Below are 26,120 nucleotides of genomic sequence, written 5' to 3' on the forward strand. Positions count from 1 at the left end.
AAAGAAACATAATATAGATACTTCTTTGCTGAATGAAGATGAAAAATCAGATGAAGTTGATACGTTAAACAGAGCATGGTACCCATTCTCCTGCTTACTAATCAATAACGGTTATGTAAATCAGATAGAAGAAATTTAAAATTAGGAGATATACTGCAACTATGGATGGGGAAAATATACTGGTAAGACTAGAGTATGGCAAGACAGGCAGTAAATACATTTAAGAAATAAAAAATTTTATGATATGATTTCCCCTGAAATTTCCATTTTTTTTGCTCGAAAAGCCTATATAAAAATTTGCTTTTTTATCTAGTAACTTTATACAGAAATTCTGCCTTTATTCTTCAATAACATATTGAATATTTCTCCTTTTAATATATAAGCTGGTTTAGATATATGTTTGTATTTAAGTAAAGTTCTCATTTAACAATATCAGAATTGTATGTTTGTGACTGCCAAAGAAACCCAACAATGTTAAAAAGACTCTAAATTAATAGCAGATATCTCCTCAGGAATTACTTTGTCCATAAAAACTAAAACTCTTTACACTCGAAATGGCAAATGAGGCTCCCAAGAGCAAGAAAGGTGTCTTATCAGAGTTATTTACATCAAATATTTTTATTCTGTCTCAAGGAACAGGTATATTCACTATAAAATTTTTATAACTTCCACTGGAGGCCAAACCTCAATAATAAATATTTTGCATTTATTATTAAAAATGAAAAATCCCATTTTGACAACTAGTATAAAATGAAAAGGGATTGCAGAGCTAAAAGAGTTTAGACAATCAGAGGCTTTACAGAAGCATGCAGTCAACCTTTTTCAGTCTCAGGCCCATATTAAACTTTGGAGTGCTCACTTGGGCATTTGAGAAGGAATGAAGAGAGATTGTAAAATTATTCTGGACTAGTTCAAATTTTAAGTAAACTGAAATCAAATTCAATATAACAAATACGACCAATATAATTACACTAAATGTAAATGAATTTTTCCCAGTTTGAAAGCAACTTCTACAGAGTTTCAACATCATTCTCATTCCATAGCTCACCTGGAGGTTCTGTCAAGTGGATCTGCATGACTGTAATCAGGCTGGCGTCTAAGTAATCCGTCTCAGGTTCCTTGGTGTAGAGAATCTCGACTGGGTATGTCCTACCAGGAATGGTGAAGATAGGAGCCTCATAGAAATACTGAGAGAATTTAACTGCATCCAGTGTAGCTGAGGTCACTATTAATTTCATGTCTTGTCTCTTCTGAACTGTCTGCAAAGAAAAAATGGGGCACATTAAAAAAAAAAAGAAGACAGAATATAAACAGAAGGATCAATATATGGTTGAACCTCAAGACAAACTTGCTGCTTTGCTTTCTTTGAGCAATTTTCTGTTTCATCATTTTAGCATTGTGGATGATTCGAAAGAGTTCATACCTTTTTCAGGAGACCAAAGAGTACATCAGTATGTATAGTGCGTTCATGGGCTTCATCCAACATTATGATTGCATACTGTGTCAGATCCGGATCAATGAGGCACTCGCGAAGCAGCATCCCATCTGTCATGTATTTGATCACAGTTTCAGGACTAGTGCAATCCTCAAATCGGATAGTATAACCAACCTTCAAAAAATACAGCAAAATTAGTATCAGTGATGAACTCCTTCACTCTTAGAGAGTGATATTAAGGTGAATTTGTTTGGAGGCAGGAGGTACAAACAGAACAAGGACAGCCAGCCTTTAGTTTGGTGGTACATCTAGAATTCGAGACTTCGTTATGGACCCACTTATAAAAATCACTACATGGTTGAGAGTTGCCTTTTACAACATGGCTGCTCTACTAAGCCTGGCCAATTACAAATACCCACTATGAAGCAACGTACCTACCCCCTCTAGCCCCACGGGATAGCAGACCTCTTCAATTGGCAAGGCAGAAAGATCAAGGATAGAATTCCAAGAACATAAACATTCAGATCAGTAGTTTTATTGTGAAAAAACTAAAGAAGCCATCTTGGAAGAATTCCAGCAACTGCTATGCATCATATCCCAGCCCTATTTATTCTTTCAAGAGGGAGATTGGGTTTCTATCTGTTTTTTATTTAATAATGGATACAGACTTAGTTCTGATCATGAGAACGAGTTCTCACATAGGGTATTCATTGCCACTCAAGTGTATTTATTTATTTATTTTCTGAATAGGTGGGATATTTGAATTACAGATGCATATCTTATTTTCTAACAACATGTTTCATCAATTTATGTAAATTTCACAATTTAAGAACCACATCACATAACTTCAGAAAGTATCGTTATTGAAAGAAGTAAAGTTTGTAGTCTTTAAAATTTGGGGAAAAATTAACAGTCAGATGGTAATTTTCACAAAATAAGATATTCATGTTTTGCATATCTAATTGAAATAAATTATGTAAATTAACATATTCAAAATAAGCAAATTGCAGAAACCAAAATATGCATTTCTTTCAAATTAACCAAATGAAGCTTTTTTTAAAAAAAGTCCTGCATGATTCATAAAACAGCAGGTACTAACAAACGGGGAAGAAATTTCTGAGAAAGAAAAGTGATTACTGTGTACAAACCCAGATCTAAATTCTAGTGAGTAAACGCTCCTATCTGTACAGGTAAAGGAGAAAGTTTTGTCATGGCTAATTTAGAGTGAGTGAAATAGCTTGTATAATTTTTTTGAAAACAGTTAACTTTAAAATCAGCTGCTTTAAAATCTTGTTATATTCCTTTTTTTTTTCAGTACATTGCAGAATTAATTCACAAAACAGCAGAATACATCTTACCTCTTGTCCTAGACAACAACCAAATTCTTCTGAAACCCTCTTAGCAACAGACATGGCAGCTACTCGACGAGGCTGAGTGCAGCCAATCTTCCCACGGGTGGTGTAGCCAGCTTCAGCTAGGTACTGTGTGATCTGTGTAGTTTTCCCAGAGCCAGTCTCACCAATGACAATCAGAATCTGGTTATCATGAACTGCCTGAAAAAAGTAGGGTGAAGCACTGAAATAGTCTCATTTAAAAGAGAATGGGTGTTCAGGAGGAATCTGGTTGGTGTTGTTTGCTTTTCAAATCAAATCAATAGCCACCACAGTGCAGAAAACAAACAAGTAGAAGGGTGAGTGTGTCAGATCAAGATGAGGAATTTGCTAATTAATCTTACGGATCTTGTTTCAATTCTTGGTTCTAACTATTAGGGATAAGAGGGGAGGAAAAATAAAGTGACCACGCTGAAAAATACAGGCAAATCTGGGCAGGATTTTCAGTGATCAAATCTCCTATACAATAGTTTGATAAATAGTTTCCATCTTCTGCACGATGTAGCTGTCAAAATTTGTACCCATACCCATTACCCCTTTCCTTAAAACTTTGTAAAACCAATAAAAAATTTCTTTTTTTTTAAAAATGAAGTTTTAGACTAACTTACTTAACCAGAGGGTAAGGAAACCAGAAGGTTTCCAACTATGAATGAAATACAACTTCCATCATTTTTGCACCAACAGCACCTGGGAATTCTGGCTAAGCAAAGTCAGGATGGACACAGTTTGCAATAGGTTATTTTTTCATTACTTTCTTACTGACAGCTGTTTAGTCTTCAGATAAGTCATCTTGGGTATTTGATAAAAAGCAGAAAAATATTTAACAAATAAAAAATTTCCTTTGAGTAAAGTTTCATTCTGGTGATATCATGAATACATAAATGCAATTGTCCTGAAAACAATACATAGCCTTTTTGTTTTCCTTCTGTTTATTTTCTAGTATATAGCCCTGTTTCTCTGTAGTGATCTTCCATTCATGTAATAGTGAGACGTAACCCTGCTTAGTATCTCAACCCAAATGTCAGCCAGGTGTTACCACATGCTAAGTGCATTTTTGATAAATGAAAACAATGTATTAAATAATTACATCAAAAATCCCTATTTCAAGATTTTTGAATGCAGGATTCAAAGATTAAGTAAAATTCAAAGTATGTCCAGATTAGATGACTAGGAATAGGCAAGATATTGGATTTAATGATCCTTACTCTGATTCAAGTCAATTGCTTTTCTTAAAGATTTACCTGGATAAGTTGATCTTTCAGACGAAAAATTGGAAGACTTTCTCGCTGTTCAATTATTGACAGTTGTGTCTTTTTGCCATAAGAAGCCTTGTTGCCTCCAAAAGCATGCTTCTTCCATTCAGGTATGTCATTGGGCATCATGCCAATACCCCGCATGTTGGCTGCAATTTGCCTTCCATCCACTGGGAAAGAGGGAAGAAAAACCATGAGTCTGAGATCGATATTGCAATATAAAACAACTGACGGGATGCACTAGAAAGGGATAGTCATTGAAGGAAGGAGCAAGAGTAATCATACAAACAAAACTATATTGAGAAAATGTATATTATATGTTGGTTTGCTTCATTTGCCCTGTTCTGACTATCCGTCGCTCAGGTGGAATTCTAAATTGTATTTGAATAACACACTTAACAGAATGAGAGACAATCCTGATTTAAGATAATCTCTAATCTAAAGGAAGGACCAAAAAGATTTGTAGGATCACAATAAAAAATACATGCAATACTCAGTATTACTCATTAGAGGTTTCCAACTTCTGCTGAAGCCAACACTGGAATTCTTTTCTACTCAATATACGTGAGACATAGTATCATATATATAAATGTAAATGTATGCACATATATCTGCCAGAAGCAAAATTATTTCAAAAAAGGGAAGGATCAGAAAAGAAATTGTATTAACTTAATAAGAACAATTGAAATAATTAATTGGTAGCTATTTATTCCATTACAATAATGAAGTATTTAGAGTCTGACTCTGATCGTGAATCTGATGACATTGCTCCAGCTGGGCCTATGCTTCAGAACTGTCAGCCTTACGAATCACTAAATCAGAATTTAATTGAGGCTGATAAGTTATAGGCATTTCCTGTTCAGCTAGAGCAATCAGATGCTGAGGCACAATCCCCAAACCCTAGGTTTAGAGTATACAGAGGATAGAAGAATAATGTTTCTCAGTGAGGCTTCTTGCAAAATGAAGGGCAAGGCATGAGTGATTGCAATTAGCTGGCAGCAGACAGATTTAGATCCTGCGTTTGCAGTCCTTGTTGGAGATAACGATTTGGCTATCCAGCACCTGAATTGTGTTCCTGCTTGTTTGTGACTCTTGACCTTTGGATTAACTGATGAGCTGACTTGGCAACCTGGGACTCTTGTTTTGGACTACAGGTAGTGCTCGACTTATGACAGTAAGGGAGTCTGCCCTTTCTGCCATGAGTCATCACGTTTTTAAATCAAGGCATCCACATGACTGACCCAATTTTACAACTTTTTTTGCAGCAGAGTAAATGCTGTAGTCATTAAATGAATCAATGTATTTCCAAGGGCACCTTTTTTTAACCTGGAACAGAAGGCCAGTTTCCAGCAAAAAGTATTGTAAATTGTGTCACATCCGTGCAGAATATTGCAATTGGTTGTAAAGGTGAGCTGGTTGCTAAGCATCTGAAATGCAGTCATGTGGGGAGGGAAGCAGCCATCTGAATGCCAGAACTAGGTGATAAGTATCTTTGGGGAAGTTGTCATAACTTTGAACGGTTGCTAAACTATTGGTTATTAAGCTAGGACTACATTATTGCTTCTTGGATGATTCTCTTCTGACAAGAACTCTTTATTAGGCATTTGAATCATATTCCTGTCTGCTGTTATCTGGCTAAACTGCAATATTCTTGCTTCCAAAATACTGTTTCTATGTGTGTTTGTCAGAAATCTTGAAACAGAGCATCTGTTAAAAGTAATTAACTCTCCACGTGCCTATTATTAACAATTTTCTCAGTTACTCTCATATGCAGAAATATAATGTATGTTTGCCTGAGCTGTGTTGGCACAGTGATTAGAATGTAGTATTGCAGGCTACTTCTGTGACTGCCAGTTGCCTACAATTTGGCAGATCGAATTTCACCAGGCTCAAGGTTGACTCAGCCTTTCATCCTTCTGAGGTGGGTAAAATGAGAAGCCAGATTGTTGCGGGCAATATGCTGACTCTGTAAACCGCTTAGAGAGGGCTGTAAAGAACCTCTCTTTACACCTCTCTTAGACTTTAAATAAGTCTAAATGCTATTGCTATTGCCTACAAATATATTGCTCTATCAGAAAAAGGGAAGAAAGTATGATGCAAGTGGGATAATTTGAAGAAATAGCTGAACTACAAATATAAAAGAAAGCAGTAGGGACAAAACTGGCAAGGGAAGCTGAAGAAGAAAGGAAAGTGAGAAAAGAAAGATTTATGTGTTACAAAGAAGTTATTTTCACTAGATGAGCACCTCTCATACTATCTCTATTCAATGGCAGCTAAGCCTGCTGTTCAATGGCAGCTAAGCTTCCCTTAGCCCAGCGATCGCGAACCTTTTTTTGGCTCGCGTGCCATAAAGGAGGGGCGTGCAGGGGGGTTGTGCGTGGGTGTGCCAAACCCATAATGCAATGCGTGACCCCCCCAGTGCGCATGCACGCATGAGAGGCGCACCCCTCCATTTTTTGCATGCTTTTTTTGCTCCCCCCAGGCTCCAGAGGCTTTATAGGAGCCTGGGAAGGGCGAAAACAGCCTCCCCTGCCCCCCTCCGGAAGCCTTCCGGAGGCTTCAGGGACCTTCAGGAGGCTTCCCTGAAGCCTCCAGAGGGCAAAAAATGACACTACGAGCAAACTGGAAGTCACTTCTGGTTTGCTCGTAGAATCATTTTAAGTCCTCCGGAGGCTTCAGGGACCTTCAGAAGGCTTCCCTGCAGTCTCTGGAGGCTCCGGTTTGCTCGCAGGGCTCTTTTTAGTCCTCCAGAGGTTTTAGGGAAGCCTCCTGAAAGCTCCTGAAGCCTCCGGAGGGCCTCAGGGGTGGGGAGGTTCTTTTCACCCTCCCCAGGCTCCTATAAAGCCTCTGGAGCCTGGGGAGGGCGAAAAATAGCTTTTAAAAAATTGTGCCCTGACAAATGGCTCCGTGTGCCACCTGTGGCACGTTTGCCATAGGTTCGCCATCCCGGCCTTAGCCATTCTGTATTTTTTTCAGCAAATGTAAGATCCTCCCTTTTCCTTGCTCAAAAATAATTATGGTAGGAGGAACACTATTTTCTTCTCATTTTGTTAATATTTGAATTTAATGGTGGATGATGGTGGGTAAAAGAGGACACAGATTGTTAGAGACAATATGCTGACTTTGTAAACAACTTAGAGAGTCCTGTTAAGCATTATGAAGCAGTATATAAGTCTAAGTGCTATTGCTATATCCATATGGAGACACTATAGGGCCACTTCGGGCACGCGTGCCATAGGTTCGCAATCACGGTTCTGTTTCATAGTAGACTAATAGGAGGAAAATACTGGGGAATTTCACAAATTAGAAGCAACTGTTTTGTCAAGCAGATTTCCTACCATGTTGTGTGTATTTAGATTTAAAATAAATATGAGTGTTAGATGGTTTCAAATAAATTGCTTGTGGAAGACAAATAATACTGAAAAAAGGTTTGGGATTACCATCTGGAAGGGGATCCACCCAGTGTTTGTTGAGCCCCATGGGAATAGAATCCATCTCTGCTTCCCGCTGGGCTTGCTTCAGTTCCCGCCTCTCTTTAGCAAGTGCACTTTGCATCATGGCTGCTTGAGACAGGGAGCCATCAGGATTCTGGAATCAACAAGAAAATGTTGTCTTACTTCTTTCTTCAGATTTCCTGAATCTGATCCTGACTGATTCTCAACCATCATCCAAAACACAAATGAATAGGAAAAAAGCAAGGAGAACTTGACAGTCATACACAATTTTAACAGTGAAGAAGGCAAAGTCAGAAAACAGAATTAATGTGGGTTTTTTTTTTGTAATTTGTTTAATGTTAATTAATATTCTGTTAATGGCCATTAACAAAAATAATAAAAAAGAGATGAACTGCTGAGATTCCTGGAACTGATGTAAATAAGGGAAAGATAATACCGTGCTTTGCACATATATGTGGAAGAATATGATGGGAAAGAGTATTAATTTGTTTTTAATCCCCTTTCTTTGTCCTTCTGTACTTTGAATACCAAAAGCATTTTAACTTTTCACAAACCCATCTGAATCCAGTATTCAAACATTTCTATGGAGAGACCCAAGAACAGTATTTTTTTTACCTTCACTATTTTAATGGGGCTCATGTCCATGCTCTGTTTTGTATGACCTCGCAGAAATGGTGGTTCCTCTTCTACCAATTCAATTTCCAGATCCTCATCTAGGGTAACAAATTAAAATCAGCTCCAATTTTAATTTAAAGTTTCTTAGTTATGCGAACCAATTACTCCACACTTTATTTTCCAACATACAAATCTAACCATCATACACTTGTGGTACAACATTATTTTCTATTGCCGAACAGCCCCGCCATAACTTTATTTCAATACAACCCACAGTTCTGGACTCTGGATTGCTGGAGATAGAAAGATTATAAACAAGCTCTCTTCCATAACATGGAAGTATCTTAAGCAATTACCTGAACTGACAGTAATCTGCTGAAAAGAATCTGAATTAGGCATTCCCAAATTCAACACAAATGAGGAGCAAAAAGAGTAACTACTTTGTGAAACACACTGATGCGTCATATCTAGACCATTACTAGATCTATCGTGGTTTTACCTTCCTCATCATCAACCTTTGGCAAGATTCCAGTTTCTTCATCAAAGTCAGGAAACTCCTCCTTGGAAAGCACGTTTGCAGCAATCATCTGAGAGTAAGGCAAATGGTTATATGTGTCCTCAAAGACACAACAAAGAGGTACTACTTTTTCTAAGCAGATTTTGTAAAAAAAAACAAAAACCAAAACCATTCTTTTCCTATTGACATAGAATCTTTCATAGAACTGCCAAGAATCATAGTAACTATAAGAACCATAGTAACTATAATGAAGTTGTCATGTTCAGAGCAAGGCGCCTCCCTTTACCAATTTGAGAATGGGTGAATTTGGGATTGTTTTGTGTTATTTGCTTCAATGAGTATTTGAAAATGCAATAAATTATCTTAATACTGTATAGCAGCAACATAAATCCCAGATTCCTGTAGGAAGGACTTTCAATATGAAAAATATCACAGCTAAGGAAGCTACCCAGATTTTGTGGTCACCTGTTCAATTTCATTTCACAGGAGTATGAAATATCTCAAACAATGGCCTAACAGGAAACAGTACAATAGGAAAGTTCTGCCATGCTACTTATACCATCTTAGAAAAGCGGAAAAGGATTTCTCAAGATGACTTACTACATACAGGGAATCCTCAGCTTATGACTAGTTGCTTAGCAACTGCTTGAAGTTAAAAGAGAGGTCCCCAAAACTACTGATAACCCTGTATCGAAGTTACAGCCACTGCAATGTCCCCACAGTAATTCACTCTTATTTCATATTCCAACTACAGGGAACTGTAATGCCCCCTGCAATCTCCCTCACCGTCCTGCCCTGCAAGCCTTGGAGAGGAGGCCCCACAGGTTCCCTCAGGACGTAGGCCTCCTCCCCTCTCCTGTCACAGATTGCACATTTACCTTTTGAAAATTTCCAGAGCTCTGGACCTCCCACTGGGGAAGGACAGCAGGCCATTCCAACACTCAGCATTCCTGGGCTGCATGAACGAGTCCCAGAAGCAGTTGTAATTTCATTGAATAGCCTCACTGTTTCCCTAACCCAGTCTGCACAGCACTGCCATGGTGGTTTGGTCACACTGCGGCTTCTTCTATGATATGGCTGCATGGCCCAGAAATGCTGAGGGAAGGCCTGCCATTCTAGCCCAATATGAGGTCCAGAGCTCTAGAGATCTTCAAAAGATAAGTGCACAATGGGTGATGGGAGAGTGCAGAAGAGGCCCAAATCCTGTTATGACCCAGTGAAGGAAAAAGTAGACTCAAGGACTGTGTGGTCTTAAACAAGACAAAGATTAATTTGCATAATAGTAAGCACTTCAATCCACTATCCAACTCACATATTATACAGAGCTTTAAAAGTTATACTGAATACTAAATTGCATATCAAAATGTAAAGTATGATAAACAGAGCTTAAAATAACAAAATTAGCATCCCCATTAATAAGATGTATTCTATGAGCAGTCTCAAATATAATCTAGTTATCACATTATTTACCAGTCATGGCTTCCAAATAGCCTTCAATGGTCATCATTATCACCTACTGCAATAGTTAAGCTAGATGGCTTTATTAGAAGATGGTAAACAATGGCCAAGCTTCATGATCAGCTGACAGTCTAGAGCAGAATCGCAGGATACTAAGTTGGCAATTGATTCATATTGGAATATCCAATTTTCTGAGAAAATGCCTGAAAAGCCTGCTTTGGTATCAATAGGAGGAAATACAAATATGTATTTAAAAGAAAATCTGTTAAAATCCTGGGCTTTTTGTTAGTTGTCAGGTCTGAATTGGGAGATGAATTCCACAGGCTGCTTAGCAATTGGAAAACGTTCTGTTTTTACAGCAGCCAAAAGTTACATATTTCATAACGAAAATTATTACCTGCTTAATTTCCCATTTTTCTGGATCTGAAATACGAGTGAGACGCTTTCGTTCTAATGTGTCATCTTCTACTTCAGGAGCACTGACCAAAGATAAGTGAGTGGGCCTGTCTGGATTTCTCATGGCTGTCTCTTCAGACTCTCCAATGAGGTTGCGACGTCTATTTGGGTTCAAATCTTCTCCTGTCTCTTGATCTACATCCTAATACAGACATGGGAGACAGTTCCATAGTATAATAAGAATTTACCTTTGTATAAGGGTACTGAGAGTTTAGTTCTGTAATCTGCAACAAGGCATATTCCCAGATGAGCAATTTACAACATGTCCAATAGTGACCACAGCTGCATCAAATAACAGAAAATAGCAGAAAATTCTATGTTTGTAGCTGTATAATTAGATGATAATCTTGTGATAATCTTGGTCTGTGAACTCGCATAATGCTTTGGAATAGCGTCAGTTACACTTTTTTCATTGTTTCTTTCAAATATTCAAGAAAATTTATTATTAATTAAATAGTATTCATAATATAGCAAGAGAGGGGAGATAAGGAGTTTGACAGTCTTTTAAAATAATATTTGGAATATCTGATGGATATGAGGTTTTTTTTTCTGAATCTTAAAATCCTAAGAAATATACTAAAAATTATTTAAACAACTCACTTGTTAACAGTCCAACTTTTTATATCAACATTCCTAATATCCACTTTAGTGAAATAGTTTATTTAAAACGACCATTGACTTACCTGAACAGTCCTTCTATGTGCGCTGCGAGGGGAATCCAAGCATGGTTAACTTTGTCCATTAGCCTAGAGACTGAGTTATGTAATTGTTGACCATGCCTCCCCTGACTGGGGTAATTCAGTTTTGTACGAAGGCTCAGCTGATCCAAGAGATGGAACAAATGTCACGGAATGCAATAGTTAAGAGGTAAGTAAACCAACGATTGGAAGAGTAGGCAAAGGTCAACTGCCTGGACCAGCCGAAGGCAGGTTTGGATTTCCCTCACAGCGCACATAAAAGGTAAGTCAATGGTCATTCTCCTGTGCGCTGCTTGGGGAATCCAAGCATGGGACATGCCAAATCAATGAAGTCAAGGGCAGGAGCTAGGTTGGTCAGGGGCCCTAGGTGGTGAAAGAACCCTCTGCAAGACTTGCTGCCCAAAGGAAGCCTCAGCTGAGGCATACATATCAACTTTATAATGTCTGATAAAGGGTGATAGTGATGACCAGGTCACCGCCCTGCAGATGTCTTCCACTGAGGCCTGTGTCACCCAGGCCACCGTGGTAGCAGCACTCCTGGTGGAATGGGGAGTGATGCGTCTGGGAAGCGGTCGGGATTGACTGTCGTAGGCAAGGGCGATACACACTTTCAACCAGCGTCCGATGGTATGTGAGGACACCTTCTGCCCCATGGATGATGGCTGAAAGGACATGAACAGGGCTTCCGACCTTCTGAATGATGCAGTGCATTTCATATAACAACGGAGCGCTCTGCGAACGTCAAGGTGATGGCACCGCTGCTCCTGTGGATATGAGTGTTGTTGAGTCAAGATAGCCCGCTCACATGCCACACGGCGATCGTAGCACCTTGGGTGGCAAGGTAACCTTGGTCTGCGAGTGGCTGGTGTGGGCCCTCTGGAAAGAGAGCTGGAACCACTGAAGCGGGTGTGTGTGGAATCGTGCCCAGGAAACTATGTCTATGCATGACACCTTTTTCCCAAGAAGTTGGGAAATAACTGCTAACAGTAACGACCTCTGTCGTAGCACTTGACTCACCAGGGTCTGCAGGCTCTGACGTCTCTCCTGCGATAATGATACCTCACACAAATCTGAGTTGATAAGAGTCCCAAGGTGCGATAAGGACCTGGTCGGGTGCAGATGGCTTTTCGGAAAGTTCAGGACGAATCCGTGACACAGCAGTGTTGATTGTGACTTGTAGGTCCCGGTGTGCCTGGACCCGGGATGATCACAGGATCAAGATGTCGTCTAAATAGCAATTGACTCTTATGGGCGTTGATCAGAGACACAGCTATTACCGCCAGCAACTTTGTGAAGGTTCGTGGTGCCAAAGAAAGGCCGAATGGTAGTGCCCGGTACTGGAAATGGCGCCCAGCAAAGTAAAATCTTAAGAACCTTCGGTGTGCCGGATGTATCAGTATGCCTCCTTGATGTCGACGGAGGTCATCAGGTCGCCTTGGCGAATGCAAGTCAGGATGCTTTTTAGAGATTGCATCTTGAACCTCTGATACTTGAGGTACAAGTTGAGCCATTTCAAGTCTAGGATGGCCCGCCATCCTCCAGAGCTTTTGGGGACTAGGGATAGTATCGAATAGACGCTGAGGAGGAGGAGGAGCCAAAGTTGCAACAACACGCCGCACAATCTCAATGCTCTGAGATCGCAGTCGATATTTTTGCCACTGGGTGGTCCAAACGGACCTAAACCGTCCCACAGAGACGGTGAACAGGAAGAATACGCCTTGCTGATCTCAGGGACATCGCAAAGTCCCTGATTGATCCAAGAGAATTCTTCAAGTCAGTGACAAAAAATCCAGCCATTTGGCTGATGAAGTCGGGGCGGCTCCAAAACAGAAGGATATGGAAAGAGAAAGTGTTTCCAGCTGGTGAGGAATTTTTACTGTTTTAAAAGTGACTGCCTATAAAAAAACATAAAATTAATTTAAATTGGAGAACAGAAGAAATAAGCGGCGGAATTAAATTTGGACTGGTTTTGGACAGTGGGTTATCTTATTTTTTAAATGCTATCTTCACGAATGGAATTTATGCAAGCCTTTTAAAACGAATGGATTAAGTTTCCTTCTTCTATTTTTTTTCTTTTACTATTCTTTGTAATCTATGGACTAAAATTCTCCTCTTTCATTACTGTGGGTATTTTTCTAACTCATTTAAGAATCGGACTTTTTTTAAAACTTGAAATACAAGAAAGATACAAAAAGAAACAAAGAAATTGTAACGTAATACTGCTACTCGGAGGCTGGAGGTTTGTGTATTGGAAACAAAACACTTTTATTTTTTTTCACTGATTATCCTGGCTTGGCAGTTCAAGGTCTCACAGCTTGTTTATAGAGAATGATAAGAAGAAAAGCACACAGATCTTCCTTTGAAGTATATTTTTAACCAGAAAAAGGTGAAATGTTATTGTGAATCTATGCTGTTAAAACCTTATAAACTAGAGCAGCAGTGTTTGTTAGCTGGGGAGAATGGCACAATTTCAACAGGAGAAAGAAGTTTTAAGTCTGCAAAAGATATCCTCAGAAATACAGAAATTATCAGATAAACGTAAGAGGATAGAGAAGACGTTGGAAGATTTAGTACACCTAACAGCAAAATATGATGAAGAAGTTGAAGCTAATCAAATGGAAAAAGTGGTGGTTAAAATCCTAAAAATCAAAGAGAAAAATGAACATAAAGAAATTAAAATTGCTGATATTTATGGTGATTGGTTTGTTTCTGAAAAGGGAAAGAGTGGACTACTGAAAGAGGAATTAAATGGAGGGGAAATCTACCCCAGATGGCAAGATACAGAAGAAGAGAAAACAAAAGAATTTATGGATATCATTGATAACACTACCGACAATCAACGATAAGCTGATTAAGGAAACAGAAGAAGGGCATTGAAATTACATGAGGGATTTTATAAGCAAAGAGTTGCTAAGAGGAGTCCATACAAAGTTGATTAAGGAGTGATTAGAGGACTGACACCACACTGGCTTTCGCCCGGGACCCAGGCTGGCCCGTTAGATTGGTCTGGCAGCCGGGCAGAAGGTGGATAGTGCGCTGGCTGGCTGGCGTGGTGACTGGCGTTTTTTTGAACGGAGCGGTATGGAGCGGAGAGGCGGTGAAGGCCCTGAACGGAGGGGGGCTGGAAGACAGAGTTGGTCTGCACTGGAAGGACGGGAAGCTTCATGACAGGATGGCGGTGACTCATAAGAACCGAGCGGCTCGAACAGCGATCAGCTGTGAGCCCAGACCAGCGGGGGGGCCGCGAGAAGGAGAGAGAGGCCCGAGCGAGACCCGAGGCGCCGGAAGGAGGAAGGGAAGGAGAGCAAGGCCCGAGGCGCCGGAGGGAATTGAAAAGATCAGCAGGAGGGCCGCAGAGAGGCTGCAGGCCACAGGAACATCAGCGGCCGCAGGATCATCAGCGACCTAGGCAGAAGGTTTGACTTTATACCCTTGCCATGCCTATCACAACACCCCCCCACGCATTTACCACTCATTTACCTGGGCTACCTGCCCCTACCACCCATTACCTCCCAGTCCTCTCTATTTACCAGTTGGCTATCTTTTCCTATCTTATCTTATTATTCCATCAGCCCATCATTTCCATCAAGATGCGGACTATATCCATCTGCCTATCCCCTCAGCCAGGACTATTCCATCCATTCCATCTAGGATGTGGATTTATCCCCTAGTGGGAAACTGTGGTTTCACTAATCCATACTAACATCGACAGCTCCCACTTGATGTGCTTTAGCCCTGTTCTAACATGTTATACTCGAGGCTAGACCTACTGCGGCTGCGAGAGATCCCCCTCTCGCAGTTATGGCCTCCAGCCCTTTCAAGGGCCCACCTCGAGGACGGGTTGATTAACCCAGAGAGGTGGAGGAAGCGTTCTTTGAGGGGTTTTTTAACTAATTGTTTTCTAAAAATTGTAAGGGGTTCCAGGGATGGGGGGGGGGATGGACCAGGTCAGGAGTGATGGTAGAGCCAGGCGATTAGGTGTGGTCGAAAGAGGAGGGAGCGGAGTGGGGGAGGAGACGGAAGACAGCATTCCATTACAGGGCTCTCTGATATCAACGGTCGTGGGGAGGGGCAGGTGCGAGGACAGATTAAGAACTCGTAGTTGGTTGGGAGACCGGGGGTGCTGGTTATACCCGGTCACTTGTACCAACCCCCGCATACTAGGTGGTCAGGATCCACAGACCCAGGGCCTGAGACTGTTGTTATGCAATGCGAGGTCCGTTGTTAATAAGGCCCCCCTCATCAGCGATCTAATTCTTGTGGGGTGCCGCAGGGGTCGGTTCTCTCGCCACTCCTGTTCAACACATACATGAAACCGCTGGGCGAGATCATCCGTGGCTTTGGGGTGGGATATCATCTGTATGCTGATGATACGCAGCTATACATCTCCACCCCGAACCACCCCAACGAGGCCGTCGAAATGATGTCCCGGTGCTTGGAAGCCGTACGGATCTGGATGGATGACAACCGACTCAAACTCAACCCCTCCAAGACGGAGTGGCTGTGGCTTCCGGCCCCCCGGTTCAACCAGTTGCTTCCATCTCTGGCCATCAGGGGCGAGCAACTGGCCCCCATGGAACGGGCGCGCAATTTGGGCGTCCTCCTAGATGCCCGGCTGTCCATGGATGACCATGTAACAGCCGTGGCAAGGGGGGCGTTCCACCAGGTTCGCCTGGTGTGCCAATTGCGCCCCTTATTGGACCGGGATGCCTTGCGCACAGTCACCCATGCGCTGGTGACGTCTCGCCTGGACTACTGCAATGCTCTCTACATGGGGCTTCCCTTGAGATGCGCGCGGAGACTACAGTTGGTCCAGAATGCGGCCGCGCGGGTGATTATGGGGAGGACAAGGTACTCCCATGTAACACCTCTCCTGCGCGAGCTGCACTGGCTTCCTGTGGTCGGGTGCATTTCAAGGTTCTGATTATGATCTTTAAAGTGCTCCATGGCACAGGACCTAGTTACTTGCGGGATCGCATCCTGCCCCATACATCCCTACGACCAATCCGCTCACACAGAGAGGGACTTCTCCGGGTGCCGTCCGCTAAACAATGTCGAGGGGCGACACCCAGGAGCAGGGCCTTCTCTGTGATGGGCCCAGCCCTGTGGAATGACCTCCCCCTTGATATCAGGATTACTTCCGATCTCCGCTCCTTCCGTGTAAAGCTCAAGACCCACCTCTTTCAACTGTCTGGCCTGGCTCAACCGTAGTTTATCCTTTTCCTCCTGACAGTCCTTTTTTAAATTGTATTATTATTTCGGGGTATTTTAATGACTAATTTAATTTTTATTATTATTAATGTAATGTATTTTTAATTATTACCTCCTCCATGCATGTATGTATATGTATGTATATGTGTGTATTTTTATGTTTATATGTATGTATGTATATTTTATTGTACGCCGCCCCGAGTCCCTTGTGGAGAGGGTTCGGCTAACAAATTAAATTTCTATTTCTATTTCTAAATGGCAGAAGATATGAGACTGTTTTGCTACTGGAAAGATACGGGTTGATAGATGGAAGAGTATAATTTAAAACTAGCTAAACTTAGTGAAATTTAGTGACAATAGATATAGTTAAATAAATAATTGATAATGATAATAATGTATACAATGTGTAGTGTTATGAGAAGTAATAACTGGATATGAATATTGAATGGTACCCATGAAAGGAAGATTAGAAATCCTTTTGGATTATATAGAGGTTAATAAAAAAAAGAATTAATTAGATTCAGTTAAGTCTTGATTATTAGTGGGAAAAATGATATGATGCAGGATATAGTCAAATAAAGGAGGGATAATGATAATAACATATATATATATATATGTATGGATACAACATAAGGAAATGAGATGTAAATTGTAAACAGTGATTTGGAAAGGATTAGAAAACTTTGTTATTAAGTATTATGGATGTTTAGCTAGAATAGGATATAAGGACTCAGTATCATTGGAGGATTTTAGAAATAGTAAATGAAATGCCAGTATATGGTTATGTATTAAATCTTGGTATATTTTATGATGAAGGACGTTTAAACAATTATAGTCAAATGAAAATGGAGGTATGATGACGGTAACATGTATAAATATCTGAGTTAAAATACTTGAGTTAATATGAATTATGCTTGATGACTGTGGAAGAGATGCACGAAAGTCTTTTGTAATCAACTGATACACTTTCTACAGTATGTAAAGAAGGAAGATTTTATGTGTTGTGTATGTTTTGAAAATTTAAAAAAAACAAAACTTTTTTTTTTTAAAAAAAAGAAGCCTAGTCGTTCTTGCCCCTGTGGTACACTTTCTATGGCATTGATTGACAACAGATGTTGGATCTCGGTGTTCATCGGACGCCATTTTATTTGACACCTGGGTACAGGGCACCTGATGAAACGCCTTGGGGGAATGGTGAGAAATTCTAGAGTGAGGCCCTGCCTCATGGTCTGGATGGCCCAGGTGTCGGAGGTGGTTTCTGCCCACTGGTGGACGAAGGCTGTTAGGCATCCCCCAATGGGCTCCACCCCATGTGAGTCACCGGTATCTACGAAAGAACTGGTTGTTGGCGCCACGAAATGGCCGCTGTGCCTGGGGCTGCTGCTGGTTCTGCTGCCGGTCCCTATCTCTGATCCTGGAACGGTCCTGGGCCCTATCCTGAGGTTGTGTATAGGACCTGGGAGTTATATGGGGAAGTAGTGTACCCCGAATCCCCAGCCCAAAATGGCTGCCTTCTATTGTAGGGTTGTTGTCTCCTGTCTGTACATCTACTGGTTGATGGGAGGACTTTATGTTTGTCCCTCGTCTCAATTAAAATTGGGTCTAACGCCACACCAAAAAGCGAACCACCTTTGAATGGGGTGGAGGCCAGGCGCCGTTTGAAACGTAGGTCTGCCTGCCAATGGCGGAGCCAGAGAAGGCGACGGGAGGCAATATTGTACACTACCGCTCGAGATGCAAATTTGGCTGCATTGAGGGTAGCATTAGAGGAAAACTCTAACGCTGCCATCAGTTTGTTGACATCTTGGTGGAGATGCATATCATCAGGACCAAGCCTGGCCTGTAATTGCCTGAGCCACACTAGCGATGTCCTGTTGAAGAATGAGGCTACTGTGGCAGCCCACAAAGCCCAGGCAGCTGCCTGGTGCGTTTTGTGAATGACCAGCTCGGACTTATGATCCTCAGCCTTGAGGCCCTCCGAAATTTCGGTTGGGATCAAGACTGGAGAGGCCAAGGTCACAACTGGAGGGTCCACCATAGGGAATTGGAGACTCCCGTCCAGTTCAGGGTGGAGGTGTAGAGCTTCCTGTCCCCATTGCTAGGTGGGGGAACAGCGGTTGGTTGGGCCCATTGTTTTTGAACGTCTGAAAACAGTTTTGGAAAGGGAATGGCATCCTGTTCCTGTACCTGCTCAGTGAACAAGTGCTCTGTGGAATCAAGTCCTACCGCTGCACTAGCCTGGGTGGAAGTGCCACCCATATTGGTTGTTGCTTTGGCCTTGTATAGAAGAGATTTAAATAAAGCAGGTTGGAACAAGCTGGAAAATGCCTGCTTGTCCTGCACTAGGCCCTCATCATCAGAGAGTTCCAGGTCTGCCACCCCTTCTTCTTCACCTAACACCGATCCTTCACTGTAGATTGAGGGAAGCGGTGATGGGGGGTTAGCCAGGGATTTAAGGGTGTCCCTAGCTGAGGTTGCAAGCCTGGGCCTCTGGGCCCTGCGATGCAACTCTGCATCCACACCCTGTGAGATGACTGCTGAGGTCATGTTTTGTAATGCAGGGGGAAGGTTAAACTCAGAACCTTCCTCAAGTCTCAGCCCAGCAGCTGTGGGGGTAAACGTGGCTGTAGGCTCTGAACGCGTGGGCACTGAAGCTGAGGCTGGGCTGGCCTCAGAAGGACTGGGGGGAGATTGGGGCCCCAATTCCACTTCCTCAGTTGCCAGTTCTAGCGGGATAGGGAGGTCCGGAGACCAACCCTGTATTCCAGTCAAATGAATGGGAGAACCAGGTGAGGGGCCTTCAGCTACTAAAGCCGGAGGTGACCTGTTGGTGGCCACGGGGGCTTTTGATTTAGCCTTGTCCTTGCGCTTGGTGGCCCTAATCAGAGCCATGGATGAAGCACGAGCCCTGTGACTAGCAGCGCTAGTGGTGGCTCTTCCTACCTTAGTACTGGCGCTGGCGGCCTCGGAGTGCAGCGGGGAAGAGGTAGAAGCCCCAGCACTGCCTCTGCAGATGGAATGATCAGCCATAGTTACTAATAAGGAGTTGAAAGGCTCAGCTCACGACTCAAGATCAGAGGTGATTGCCGGAAAGCCAAATTAGAATGATTCTGAATACTTGCAAAGAAACCAGGTGCGCTGGAGCGTGTGAGGCTAACCAACCTCCTCAGCTCCCAGAACAAGCTGTTAGTGACGTAGGTGCCATTTGGACGCAAAACACTAAGCGCACCCCTTCCTGCTGTCCCTCAGTGCTCAGAGAGGCGGCGTCAAAAATGGCCACCGCGGCAGAAATAGCGTGAAATTCAAATGTTGAAAAAATGGTGACTGCTTGTTACTAAGCACTGTACGAACCACAGCCAACATGACCGAAGTCAATACGAAGGGAATGGCAGCGCCGCAATCCTGAAGTGACGAGTCATGTTGGGCTGATCGCGCCCTCTAAGCAGATCGTGGCCACTCAAACCGAGATGAGAGAGGCGAACCTACTTTCACTGCGGCACCCGCAGGGCAGAGAACGGCAAACCGACTCACATCCGCAGCAGCTAGCTGCTGCAATTCTTCCAATGCGCTGGTCCCCCTGGCTGTGAAAGCCTTAAGGGGACCTGCCAAAACACCAACGGGAACAAGTCTAGCCCGGCGTAATTGCTGCTCGTTGAAACGAGCAGGCAACAAGGCTCACGCTTGCTTGAATCACAATTCAGTCCAAATGCACGAAATAAAACCAGACCAAAGAAATCTAGAAAGAACAACTAATTGAATAACAATAATAAGGAATAAACAAAAAGAAATAGGAAGTAATTTGTCTAATGTCCTAGAAGAGAAAATTTTTACGTCTCTTTAGGCTGGCTGAGTTAAAAAACTGAACCCTTCCAGTCAGAGGAGGTGCGGTCAACAATTACGTAACTCAGTCTCTAGGCTAATGGTCAAAGTTAACCCATGCTTGGATTCCCCAAGCAGCGCACAGGAGAACTCTAGATTCAAAGCCATCTACAATACATTCTGAAATTAATAGTACTTCAAAACTTTTAGACATTAGCATCCTGACCAAGAAGTGAAGTCAAGAATATGTTAAATATACTGCCATTAGCCATTTTAAACAATTCCTCTTACAATAACTCAAATGTGTTTTTTTTAATAGTTTGACAAATAAGTTGAACTAAAGAATTATTGCTGCTACTCAGCCATTATTTCCAAAAAAGATCAAAAAGCTACACTTCATTTTTCAAGTTGTGATTAATGCAGCACATAAATCTGTCATATAAATAACAGTTTCTGTTCTAACATCACACAAATAGCAGGAAATACAAAAGAACTCTGGCTAAAAATCAAGTTAAGTTTCTATTTGTTTCTGATGTTAAAATGTCATAGCTGTCATACAATATTTTCTAACTGTACTCATGGTGGTTTGTATTTCACCTATTCCACTGAGAAACTGAAATCAAAACAATAACAGATCTAAAAGTCAGCAGAGTAAAAGTCAAATTATCTAATAGACAATAGAGAGGTCTTAACTTACTTTCATGCTAAGGCTAGTTTTTGAGCCAGTGAAGGAGAGTACTTTGACCTTGACCCGCTGGCCCTTGCTCACTACATCAGCCACATTAGCAACTCTTCCTTCCCTACGTAATTCTGAGATGTGGACCAGTCCTTCCCAGCGTTTCCTAAAGGAAGTAAGGCCCAGGAAGAGGAGCAAGAATAACTTAGTGCTGTCTTCTAATACCAAAAGCACAAAGTATTTTAGAAACATTAGTTCTTCCATAGTAATACTATTAGCTGACATATTTGATTTATATTCTTAACCTTTATAAAGTTGCTTAACATTAATTCTTTAATATTTACAAGAAGCAATTCACTCCTACATAACTTTCCTGATTATTGGCTAATAACTTCAGTTAAAATGTAAGGCAATTTTATAAAAACTGCCAAACAAGCCTTAAAAATAACATAAAATCTTTCTTCAGGAGTTGACATATATAACATACAGTACTGAAATAATAAACATTCAAATAGTTTGTAGCAATGGTTACACTACACTGAATATACTAAAAAGTATAACGTCTAATATTTTTAAAATTGTATCGATTTTCAGCAGGATAGGGATGACATGATATACCTGAGCCCTTCAAGCTGAACAAAACACCCAAACTGCATGATGCTGGTAACTTTGCCATTGTAGATGTCACCAATGGAAGGCTCTTCAGGTGGAGGGCGGTCCACATGCTTATCCCTCCATCTTTCACTGCTTTTCTCACCAGCTCTCTCTCTTTCTTTGTGGTCCCAGCTAGGACTTCTGCTCCTGGAGCGGTATCTGGATTTACCCTTATGTCGTTCCCGTGTCCGGGAGCGAGAGGGTGATTTTCGTTTCCGCTTTCGATCTCTACTACGACTGCGACTCCTATGCTTTTTCTTGGTTCTATCAACAAAACATACTGAAATTATACTCATTTCTACTTAGATGCCAGTCACTACAGTACAACTTAAAATGGTTTTATGAATCCCAATAATTGTTACTGCTTGGATGATTACCTGTGATGCCCAAAGGAGACTCCTTTATTCTTCTACAGTGTTATTTGCTCTTATGGGTTTTTTTTGTTGCATCGGATATATTTATAACAGTTGCAATTTTATAATACTTTGAATACAGAGAGAAAAGAAGCAAAAAACTGCTTCCTATTTCAGACACGTCATTAGAGATTAGTGAGCAAGAGACCAGATACCATTTGATTCTATTGCAATAGAAAGTGTGTGTGTGTGTGTGTGTGCATGTACGCGCTTTCAAGTCAATTCTTAATTCCTGGCTACTGCCTGGACAAATCCCTGCAGTTTTTCTGATTTTAGAAGTGATTTCCACTGCTTTCTTTTTAGGGCTGAAAATGACTGATCACTCAGTTGGTTTTGTGCTTAACATGGGACTAGAAGTTAAGTCTCCTGGTCTAGAAGCCTCTTAACTATCACACCAAACTGACATTTGATGTAAAGCTACTAACAGAAGAATATCGATAGCTATTAAAAATACAGAAATAAAACTGAAATATTGTATTACATCTTTACCACAGACTACATCCCTATTTTGCCTAATCTATTTGCAATTCTTTGAAAACATGCTTCATCTAATATAAAAATATTAAGCTAAATAATCTATAATTTTTAAGGTGAAAAAAATCTTTCTTAGAGAAATAAGACAAAGGGAACTTACTGATCTTCATTATTCCGGTGTTTTCCCTGCCTGCCCGCAGATGGCATTAAAGCTTCTAGCTCTTGGAGAGCATCGGCAGCCACTTTCACATCATCTTCATCCAGCATTGTCTATTCAAGAAGAAAAAGTCTTTAAGGCAGCAAGATATTCCCTCAGCACTTCTCTCAAACCTATATGATGGCAGTTGCCATGTGGCCTTGGGAAATATTATATATTTTTGTTTTTGGCACAGCTGCATGACGTTTCCGTAAACAGATTTCATTTCCAGAAATGCAGTGAATGTCCAATTAAGTAACATCACCGTGAATAAATACAATCTGGTACAAACAATACTGAGAAAATGGAGTAGATAATAGTCAAATCAAGTTTCAATTCCCTTTTCTAAGACAGCAACACACTATGATAAATCTACCTAAATTTTCAACGATCTTTTTATTTTTTCCTTAAATGTGTTACGTATGATATTTAGTTGTCATATCTTGAAATCCTCACAAGCCTTCTGGTAAAGGGACAGGTAATCACCTATCTCTGATTGTTTCAGAGGATCCAACAGGACGGGCAGGTTTTGGGTCTCTTCTATGAAACTACACCACCAAGCAGGACCCACAATATCTGCCCTCTAGAAAATCAAATTGCACAATATTTGGATAGCCCCAACCCTGCTGCCCTTTTGTAAGGCTTTAAAAATCATGCAGATGATTGAAAAAGGCCTTGAAAAATACCCAAAGTTATTGGGAGTCAGGCAGCATATAAATACATTATTAATAAAGATATGTTTTCAACTACATTTTAAGCCCTAGTGGCTGTAGGGTTTAGAGGGGTTTTGTGCTTTATATATTTATTATTTTGTTTTTAATCCTATGTCAGCAGTACAGAGTCAAATGTGCAAGTTGGACAACCATGAAAGTCCATTAAGTAAATAAATAAAGTTAATAAACTAATTTCCAAGTAATTCTTTGAATAGTCACAAGAAATTATCAAGACATATAGTCAAACCAAATCACTACCGCCCCAAAGAGAGAAAGTGATTAAATAACAGATCTCCATCAATTTAAGGCAGTAGACATTTTTCTATTGCTTTGGGGGAATGCATTTTTTATTCATCCTGAAAACTTCCTTCATTGGCTATATATATAACCTCTTCTCTCCGATGCCCTTTTAACTAAAATTATTTGTGGGTCTTGCAGATTTTTTGCTATGTTGCTCCCAATTCTTTTCTCATTCTTACACAGCTGACACTGGTACTGATAGTTGTGACAGGATTTTATATTTATGGTCATCACAGTATCCTTGCTGTGATTGCAATTTATGATGTTCCCTGCCAGCTTCCCACAAACAAAATTAATGGGGAATCACCCAGAAAGTCAGAAGGGAGGTCCTTAATAATCTGCACAGTCCTTGCTTAATGATGGACTGTTGTAACTGCCATTGCTAAGTGGCAGTCATGTGATTTTCCAACTTATGACATATCACTTAATGGTCTCAGTTAATATCAGTAAGAATTCCCAACTTCTTTTACCCTAAATGTATTTGTCAGTAAAGAAGGAAACTCTCACACCTACCCTGACCATGGGATTATCTGGCCGACACAAGGCTGGAAACAAGTCCTTCAGCTTATCTTTTTCTGTTTTCGGTTTAATAATATCTAATGTGATAGCAAAAAACAAAACAAAAACCCACATAAATTTAAATGTATTTTTCTTACGTCACAAGAAACATTTCTACTTTTTAAAACTCTTTGAAAAATATTCTTTATTTTTCTTTCCTGCTTGCATGATTTTGCTAGTCATATTGGAAAGCTTGGAAAATGGGAACAGGATAGGAAAAATGATATTTACGAGATAAAGTGTATGCCCAACTATTTACAGAATTTGAAAGAGTTTCCAGAGAGACTTATAATATACTCACTCTTAAGAATAAGCAACTCAAAAATCTCTACTGTCCTACTAAAATGTGGGAATATTTTTTTGCTCACAGTTTCACAAAGTGAAAAATTATATTTTCATTTATATATCCTGATTATGTTGTACCATATACCTCTGGAAAGGCAAGTGCTTATTTTTTGAAGGCATCTTTCACTTGAAGAGGCTACCTTCATTTTAACAAGATCAAATGCTTGGGATATCAAGGAACTATTCATTGAAAGTCTGCAAGTAATGGCAGCAATCTATTTGCAAGATTAAATAACACAAGAACAACAATCCTTAGAATAATTGATGTAGCTACTCCATAATCTGTTTTGGCCTCTAAACATATAGGACAAGTTTGTCTGCCCCATTTATTTTAAAATTTTACAATTTCAATGACTTAAAACCAATTTTTAATTGCAACTTTCTTTTCTCAGGTAAACAAATTAATCCATATCCATAAGAATCCACGTGTCTTACAATTGATGAACAGCAAAAAATATTAACCTTTGCTAGTGGAAGCTTTTGCAGGAGGTCGCATTGTCTGTATAAGACGGAGCAGATTGCTGACAAGGGAGTCCTAAAATGGTAAAAAAAGAAAAAGAAAACAAAATTTCTAGAAGCTTGCAAATTTTTTAGTAAAGTAAAAAGTATGTTAGTAAAGTTTAATAACAATAGAGCCAACATCCCTCCCTAAAGCAGTATTGTACTGTATTTTTTCTCGGTTGATGACACTTTGACCTTTGAATGATTTGATATGGACCCACTTAAGAAAGTAAGGGGACAGACAAAATTTTTACTTTGAATATTGTTAATATGAATATTTTTATTATATATTGAATTATTTTCTATTCATTGAATATTAGAGGTTACAATTTGGTAATATGTATGGAGCTTGTACTCAAGTATTTGGGAGCCTCAGATTATGTACTTCTCATATACCACATGATATCTTCAAAAGAGTTTAACAATTCCTTACTGTGAACTCAGCACCATTCTTCACCAGAGCTGTTTTGAAGGCATCAAAGTTTGTATTTCTCTCTGCAAGACTGATCACAAATTCGGCTGTGAAAAATTAAGAGAAATTATTATGCTGAAATTATTTAGACACTCAATTCTACTTTATTCATTTAATTTTATGGTTTCCCATTGTGAATAACAGTGGCCAATAATCAATTGAAAACAATAAGGAAATAATTTAAAAAACCAATTAAACATCATCGTTAGCATGACTCCTAATCTACACAAATATTTCTATTAAAATAAGCCCACTAGTATCTTAGCCCAGGTCCTCAATGTCTTAGAAAAGGCTAGCAAGATTGGGAGCATGCTGTTCCATAGGGTGAGCACCATAATAAAGAAGGCACACTTTACATGTACCATTACATGATGCTGTTTGATAGAAGAGACTTGTAGAGAGGATAGGAAGAAACAGTAGGAAGACAGTGGCACAAATAACCTGGTTTTGTGATATGAATACCTTAATAATTGATAACCAGAATCCTGAATACAGCATATAAATCCAATA

At 40.5% G+C, this 26,120-nt stretch overlaps 1 protein-coding gene across 1 annotated transcript in view; it reads right to left on the reverse strand.

Moving 5' to 3' along the window:
- Positions 1-26,120, reverse strand: part of DHX8 (DEAH-box helicase 8) — a 40,229-nt gene that overhangs the window by 10,406 nt on the left and 3,703 nt on the right. The window contains exons 2-15 of the mRNA XM_081933335.1: positions 25,572-25,657; positions 25,100-25,172; positions 24,248-24,330; positions 22,686-22,795; positions 21,603-21,902; positions 21,006-21,150; positions 10,522-10,722; positions 8,649-8,736; positions 8,150-8,247; positions 7,520-7,667; positions 4,068-4,249; positions 2,794-2,988; positions 1,424-1,609; positions 1,049-1,259 (exon numbers count right to left, since the gene is read on the reverse strand). Coding sequence (XP_081789461.1) covers positions 1,049-1,259; positions 1,424-1,609; positions 2,794-2,988; positions 4,068-4,249; positions 7,520-7,667; positions 8,150-8,247; positions 8,649-8,736; positions 10,522-10,722; positions 21,006-21,150; positions 21,603-21,902; positions 22,686-22,795; positions 24,248-24,330; positions 25,100-25,172; positions 25,572-25,657 — 2,106 coding nt within the window. The remainder of the gene's footprint in view (positions 1-1,048; positions 1,260-1,423; positions 1,610-2,793; positions 2,989-4,067; positions 4,250-7,519; positions 7,668-8,149; positions 8,248-8,648; positions 8,737-10,521; positions 10,723-21,005; positions 21,151-21,602; positions 21,903-22,685; positions 22,796-24,247; positions 24,331-25,099; positions 25,173-25,571; positions 25,658-26,120) is intronic.

Source organism: Natrix helvetica, assembly GCF_964273705.1.
Source record: "Natrix helvetica genome assembly, chromosome: Z".
In the NCBI taxonomy this organism is placed as follows: Eukaryota; Metazoa; Chordata; class Lepidosauria; order Squamata; family Natricidae; genus Natrix; species Natrix helvetica.